The sequence below is a fragment of the Pipistrellus hanaki genome (genome assembly GCF_964339955.1).
Source record: "Pipistrellus hanaki genome assembly, chromosome: 1".
NCBI classification, from domain to species: domain Eukaryota; kingdom Metazoa; phylum Chordata; class Mammalia; order Chiroptera; family Vespertilionidae; genus Pipistrellus; species Pipistrellus hanaki.
In genome coordinates, this window is record NC_140503.1 from 22139785 (window position 1) to 22147612 (window position 7828).

The 7828-nt window shown below is 38.9% G+C and overlaps 1 protein-coding gene across 2 annotated transcripts in view; it reads right to left on the minus strand.

Annotated features, from left to right (window-relative positions):
- Positions 1–7828, minus strand: part of DNAL1 (dynein axonemal light chain 1) — a 31120-nt gene that overhangs the window by 17389 nt on the left and 5903 nt on the right. For both annotated transcript variants that reach the window (XM_084893734.1, XM_084893733.1), the window contains exons 2-4: positions 5467–5505; positions 4473–4582; positions 466–521 (exon numbers count right to left, since the gene is read on the minus strand). In XM_084893734.1, the coding sequence (XP_084749860.1) occupies positions 466–521; positions 4473–4582; positions 5467–5505 (205 nt within the window). The remainder of the gene's footprint in view (positions 1–465; positions 522–4472; positions 4583–5466; positions 5506–7828) is intronic.

Genomic DNA, 7828 nt, shown 5'->3' on the forward strand with positions numbered 1-7828 from the left:
AGAACTGAGGGAATAACTGTCGGTTACTAAGCCATCAGGTTTCAGCAGCCATAGGAAACGAGCACAAGAGGCAGAGGCATTGGCAACGTGGTAGGTGATGATGTCATTAACAAAGTTAAGAAGCACAGGAAAAACAGGGATGATGAGAAATTAAAAGTTAAACATAACCAATATGAAACTGAAGACAAATCTGAACACAAAAACATAACAAAAAATCTGATTTTTAAATTTAAGATATCTCGATTCAAGCCCTTAGCTTTAAAATATATTTAAAATGTTCAGGTCTTATATATCTGTCATTTTCTTTGGATAATCAAACTTGAGACAAATGATTTATATATTCTCCCCGTCATCTGACAATGACTGTGTAAAACAGGTGCCGACTTCTGGGATTACAGTGTCTCTGGAATGTTTATTCCAAAAACTAGAAAACCCAAGAACCATCTGCTATTGTGGATCACTTACTTAAGCCATTCAGGTTGGCGATTTTTTCAATGCAGTTTGTGGACAGTGAAAGCTTCCTTAAAAAGAACAGAGGAAAACTTGAATTAATATTAAAAAATTGCAAATAGTATATCAGAAATTATTTCTCTAGTGCCCATAAAAGATATTTAAGTCACACTTCCTTTTGACAGTGAATTATTTTATCCCCTTCAGACATGGCATATATTCCTTCATTTTAAAATCTTCATAGTTTTTTCAGCCGGGACCGGTTTGGCTCAGTGGATAGAGCGTCAGCCTGCGGACTGAAAGGTCCCGGGTTCGATTCTGGGCAAGGGCATGTACCTTGGTTGCGGGCACATCCCCAGTAGGGGGTGTGCAAGAGGTAGCTGATCGATGATTCTCTCTCATCGATGTTTCTAACTCTCTATCCCTCTCTCTTTCTCTCTGCGAAAAATCAATAAAATATATTTTTTAAAAAATCTTCATAGTTTTTTCTGATTATAAAAGTTAATATATACTACTCGTTGTAGGAAATTTTTAAAAAACCTCTTTGAGTGCAATTTGGTGTTATCTATTAAATATTTTAATGCATGTATTCTTTGACCCAGTAATTCATTTCTAAGAATACATCCTATTGAAATACTAATGCAAATGCCAAAAGTTATATGAATTAGGTTATTGATTATTATGATAGCAAAAAAAAAAAAAAATGGGGGAAATCTATAAACATCCATCAACTGAGGATTACTATCCTGCCTTTAAGACGAATGACACTGGGCTATTGACACCAACTTGAGATGCCCATGATATGTAGTTAAGCTTTAAAACCATCTAACAGAACAAAACATTTTATTTTCTCATGTGTTAAATCTTTCAGAAATGTATATTGTAAGAAGTCACATGTAATCCTAACCACCCCACCCATTCCCCCAGAGATAACTATTTCTAATAGTTCATATATATTTATTTAGATTTTTTCTATACATACTTTAATTATATAAAGACAAATTTTTTTAATATATATTTTATTGATTTTTTACAGAGAGGAAGGGAGAGATATAGAGAGCTAGAAACGTCGATGAGAGAGAAACATCGACCAGCTGCCTCTTGCACACCCCCTACTGGGGATGTGCCCGCAACCCAGGTACATGCCCTTGACCGGAATTGAACCTGGGACCTTTCAGTCTGCAGGCCGACGCTCTACCACTGAGCCACACCGGTTTCAGCTATAAAGACAAATTTTAAAGGGAGAATAATTACAATTCTTAGTCTTCCTTTCTTTTTATTTTTTTTAATTTAATAAATCTTTATTGTTCAGATTATTACAACTGTTCCTCTTTTTCCCCTCATAGCTCCTCTCCACCCAGTTCCCACCCCACCCTCTGCCCTTACACCCTCCCACTGTCCTCATCCATAGGTGTACGATTTTTGTCCAGTCTCTTCCTGCACCCCCCACATCCTTTTCCCTACAAGAATTGTCAGTCCACTCTCTTTCTATGCCCCTGATTCTATTATATTCACCAGTTTATTCTGTTCATCTGTGTGTGTTTTTATTCACTTGATTTTTAGATTCACTTATTGATAGATATGTATTTGTTGTTCATAATTTTTATCTTTACCTTTTTCTTCTTCTTCCTCTTCTTAAAGAATACCTTTCAGCATTTCATGTAATACTGCTTTGGTGGTGAACTCCTTTACCTTTTTCTTATCTGTGAAGTTCTTTATCTGACCTTCAATTCTGAATGATAGCTTTGCTGGGTAGAGTAATCTTGGTTGTAGGTTCTTGCTGTTCATCACTATGAATATTTCTTGCCACTCCCGTTTGGCCTGCATAGCTTCTGTTGAGAAATCAGCTGACATTCCTATGGGTGCTCTCCCTTGTAGGTAACTAACTGTTTTTTGTTTTGTTTTGTTTTGTTTTTGCTACTTTTAATATTCTTTGTCTTTTGCTCTTGGCATTTTAATTATGATGTGTCTTGGTGTGGTCCTCTTTGGATTCCTTTTGTTTGGGGTTCTTTGCACTTTCTGGACTTGTAAGTCTATTTCTTTCACCAGGTGGGGGAAGTTTTCTGTCATTATTTCTTCAAGTATCAAGTAAGATACTTCTTTCAGTATCTTACTCTCTCTCTTCTAGCACCCCCATAATTCTGATGTTGGTAAGCTTGAAGTTATCCCAGAGGTTCCTTACACTATCTTCATATTTTTTAATTCTTTTTTTCTTTTTGCTTTTTTGGTTTAGTCTTTTTTGCTTCTTTGTATTTCAAATCTTTGACTTGATTCTTGCGATCCTCTAGTCTGCTGTTGAATCTCTGTATATTTTTTATTTGTTAGTGTATGCTTAATTTCTAGTTGGTCCTTTTTCATATCCTCAAGGGTCTCACTAAATTTATTGGCCTTTTCTAGAAAATTCTTGAAAAACCTTATAACCATGGTTTTGAACTCTATACCAGTTGTTTGCTTTCTTTCATTTCTTTTATTTGTGATCTGTTTCTTTGTCTCTGCATTTTGGCTGCTTCCCTGAGTTGATAAGAGTGGCTTTGTGTGCTAGGTGTCCTATAGGGCCCAGTGTCTCAGCCTCCCCAATTAATTACCTGAGGTGGACACTCTTGGTGCACCCCTTTGTGGGTTGTGTGCACAGTCTTGTTGTAGTTAAGCCTTGATTGTTGTTGGTATCACTGGGAGGAACTGACCTCCAGGCCAATTTGCTGTTAGGATCAGCTGTGTCTATGATGGGAGAACTTCTGTGCTGGAGACACCCTTATGAGACAAGACTTGCAAAAGCCTCTGTGCTCAGCTTGGACAGGGCAGAGTCTCAGGGTGGAGCAGACAACATTGACTTCCCGTCAGCCCTGCCCTAATAGACCCCTGTGTCTCAGTGTCCCGAGGTAATCACTGAAGTATCTCTGAGAGAAAGCTGCCCTCAAGTTTCGTCCGCTGCCAGGTTCTCCCTGAATGAGTCTGGGTCCCCAGAGTCTCGCCTGGAACTGGAGTTCAGCGCAGTTGGGAGCTTTTGTCTCCCTCCGGCTTGAGAAAGGCAGCCACACACTCAGTTGCCAGTCCTCTCCACACACACGCACGCATGTGCACACACACATCTCAGTACCTCTGCCTCCTGCAGCTCCTCTGAGTCTCAGTGTGCTTTTTTCTTTCCTTCTAGTTGCAGCCAGCCTTCCTGTGGTTCTGGATGATGTCCGATTGTCTTTTAGTTGTAGTGTTGAAATTGTTGTGCGAGGCAGCAGTTTAGTGTTTACCATCTTGGTTCTTAGTCTTCCTTTCTTTTTTTTCTTTTTTTAATATATTTTTATTGATTTTTTACAGAGGAAGGGAGAGGAGAGAGATAGAGAGCTAGAAACATCGATGAGAGAGAGACATGACCAGCTGCCTCCTGCACATCCCACACCAGGGATGTGCCCGCAACCAAGGTACATGCCCCTGACCAGAACCAAACCTGGGACCTTTCAGTCCGCAGACCGATGCTCTATCCACTGAGCCAAACTGGTTTTGGCTGTCTTCCTTTCTTGACAAAATATTTTTAATATCAGTAAATTTCATGCAAAAATATAATAAAAACTAATTTTATTGAATATTTATACATGCCTATTATTCTTCTGAGTATTTTACATGTATTAGCTATTTTAACCATTACAACAATCTTGTGTGAAATAAGTATTATTATCCATATTTGACAAATGAGAAACTGAGGTACAAAGATATGAAACAATTTGCCTAATATTACATAGCCAGAAAGTGGCACAGCAAATTTAAAACCCAAAAAGTTTGACTCTACAACATGTGATCGTATCCTTTCTGATTTGACTTAAAGAGGAATTATTCATTTTTTTACTTGATACAGCAAAGTCAATTACTGTACAGTGTAAATTACTGATTAAATCTCCATATTTTCTAGTCATCCCCCTCTCCCAAGAACTACTCATGAAAAATTGAGTTCCTTAAACCTGGGAATATGGTGGGGGAATAATTCTTTATTGTCTAGACAAATAGAAGGATGAATAAAGACAAAAACTTACTCGCAATTAGCAAGCATAGACAAGGACGCATCCATCTTCTCTATAGGAGGGATCTGGGCATAAAGCTTTACCTCTTTGGCTTCAGATGGCTTCTGACTGGTTTTCTCTTCCTATGATAAAAATTAATTTGGAAAAAAATGATCCCTGATTGTAATGTGGAGTTAAAGGAGGCTAGAAGGATGTCAGGAAGGTCGTTTGGCTGTCAGGTTAATTAGCATATTATGCTTTTATTACTACAGATCCTTTAAGAGCCTATCAATTAAGAGCCTATCAATTAATAAACAAAAGCAAACACAACAAAAACATCTTCCTGGGAAAAATTCATTGTCTCTAAATAACATTTCCTTAAATATCAGATTCAGACCTATAAGATCAACTGTTTTCTTTGTCATTTCATCTTTCTTTTTTTTATACACAATTCAGTCTGAACTAGAACCCCAAATATCAAAAATTTTGGAAGATATCCTCTTTACAACACAGCTGAGGTCACAACTATTTACAGCAATATACTATTAAGTTATACCTTAGAGTTTAATTTTGGTACTAAAAATACAAAATTATGGGGAGGGAGGGCATGTAGGAAGTGGGGGGGGAGGGCCAATGGTAAGATATGTACATATATACCTTAATAAAAAAATGGGAAAAAATACAAAATTAAAATTTAATTACCACTATATGCTGCCTAATAATATTTTCTAAATATAATATCATAGTCAGAATATTTATATTGATACAATACACTGATTTAAATCAGATTTCCCCCATTTTACATGTACTCATTTATATATATGGTGTGATTATGTTTATATTGGTGCAATAAGTTCTACACATTTTTTATCACCTGTGTGGGTTCATGTATACACCACCACAGTCAACATAACTAAGTAGTTCCACTACCACAAAGATCCCTTTTACTGAATGGTCAGATTTAAATAACTATCTAAAAATTCTCCTTGTATGGTTTCTAAAAGAAGTTAAAAACTCATATACTCACCCATCTGGCTAGGGCTTCTTTGATTGTTGTTGCTTTTGCCTTAAAAAGAGAAGGAAAAACAAGGCCATCTTTATTGGTATAATCTGTTGATAAATTTTTCATACAATAATTACTAGAGGCCCGGTGCACAAAATTCATGCATTGTGGTGGGGGGAGTCCCTCAGCCCAGTCTGCACCCTCTCCAATCCAGGATCCCTCTCACAATCCGGGACCACTGGTTCCTAACTGCTCACCTGCAGCCTGATCACCCTAACCACCTCTGCCTGCCAGCCTGATTGTCCCTAACTGCCCCCACTGCTGGCTGGTTGCCCCCAATTGTCCCCCGTGCCGGCCTGGTTCCTCCCCACTGCCCCCCATCTGCCGGCCTGGTTGGCACTCACTGCGCCCCTGCCGGCCTGGTTGCTGCCAACTGCTCCCTCTGCATGCCTGGTCACCCCATGCTGCCGGCTGTTCGATCGTTTGGTCGTCCCTTACTAACCCCCTCCCGCCGGCCGGCTTGCCCCATGCAGCCTGCTGTTCGGTTGTTACTGTGAGGGCATCCTGACCAATTTGAATATTACCCTTTTATTAGTATAGATAATATCTTAGATTCCATTTATTATTTTAAAAACTTTAAAGATGAGCCGAGACCGGTTTGGCTCAATGGATAGAGCGTCGGCTTGGGGACTGAAGGGTCCCGGGTTCGATTCTGATCAAGGGCATGTGCCTTGGTTGCGGGCAAATCCCCAGTGGGGGGTGTGCAGGAGGCAGCTGATCGATGACTCTCTCTCATCGATGTTTCTAACTCTCTATCTCTCTCCTTTCCTCTCTGTACAAAATCAATAAAATATATTTAAAAAAAAACAAAAAAAAAAAACTTTAAAGATGAGAAAAGGAAGTCAGCCATTGAATTACTGCCAGAGTTCCTTTAAAAAAAAAAATAAAGAGAACCCTGCCAATATGGCCCAGTGGTTGAGTGTTGACCCATGAACCAGGAGGCCATGGGGTTCAATTCCCTGACAGGGCACATGGCTGGGTTGTAGGCTCAATCCTCAGTTTGGGGCATGCAGGAGGCATCCAATCAGTGATTCTCACCCTCTCCCCTCCTCTCTGAAATTAATAAAAACATATTAAAGAGAGAGAGAATACTAAACAAAAACAAAGGCAAAGTTTTAAAAGTATATAGCATTATGACTAGAAAATAAAGACATATAATAAATCACTTTTGGGTTAAAAATTTATAAAGTAAAGTAAAATAATAAAGTAAAAGACAAGAAAGTAAAAATATGAGAAATACATATAACATGTAAAAGAAAACTTACAGCCTCAAATACATTTATTTTGAAAGAAGAGAGAAGATAGAAAACAAATAAGCTAAGCATTCAAGATATTTGAAAAAGTGCATCATTATAAACCCAAAAAAGTGCATCATTATAAACCCAATATTTTAAAATATTATAAGCAAATACATGGTAATAAGTTTGAAAAGCTAGGCCAGGTATACATTTTTAAAAGCAAACAAAAAACAGAAAAGTGCCAAGGAAAAGTCAATGAGAAACAGAGCAGCAGGGAAAAGATTAAGAAAACTAAAAATTAGTTATTAAATCTCTGGCAAGCCTGATGGATCAAAAAAGAGATAGTCCTAGCCAGTTTAGCTCAGTGGATAGAGCGTTGGCCTTTGGACTGAAGGGTCCTGGGTTCAATTCCAATTCCAGTCACGGGCACCTACCTCGGTTGCAGGCTCCTGGTCCTGGTTTGGGGGCATGTGGGAGGCAACCAATTGATGTGTCTCACATCGGTGTTTCTCTTTGTCTTTCCCTCTCCCTTCCACTCTCCCTAAAAATCAATGGAAAAAATATCCTCAAGTGAGGATTTAAGAGAGAGAGAGAGAGAGAGAGAGAGAGATGTTAAAAATACCCTATCTAATAAAGATGGAATGTAAATTGACCATCACTTCGCAACAAAATGGTGGCACCCACAGCCAATAAGAAGGGAATATGCAAATTGATGCGACAAAGATGACGGCAGCTGGGCCAGGTGCTTGTGTCGTCACCTTGGTGATGACACACGTGTTCCACCCCAGCCCAGCCACTCCGGCCTCTGGGCAGCTCCGGGCCAGAGCGAAGGCCTGGGTCCCGGGTGCCGGCAGCCAGGGGAAGGAAGGCCTATTCTTTCACGAATCTTCGTGCACTGGGCCTCTAGTAAACGAAATAAGGGGAAATAGCACAGATACCATAGGGATTTTAAAATATTATAAGCAAATACATGGTAATAAGTTTGAAAAGCTAGGCCAGGTATACATTTTTAAAAGCAAACAAAAAACAGAAAAGTGCCAGAATTGTCACAAGAATCAGACCAATAACTATTTAAAACATTAAAAAGA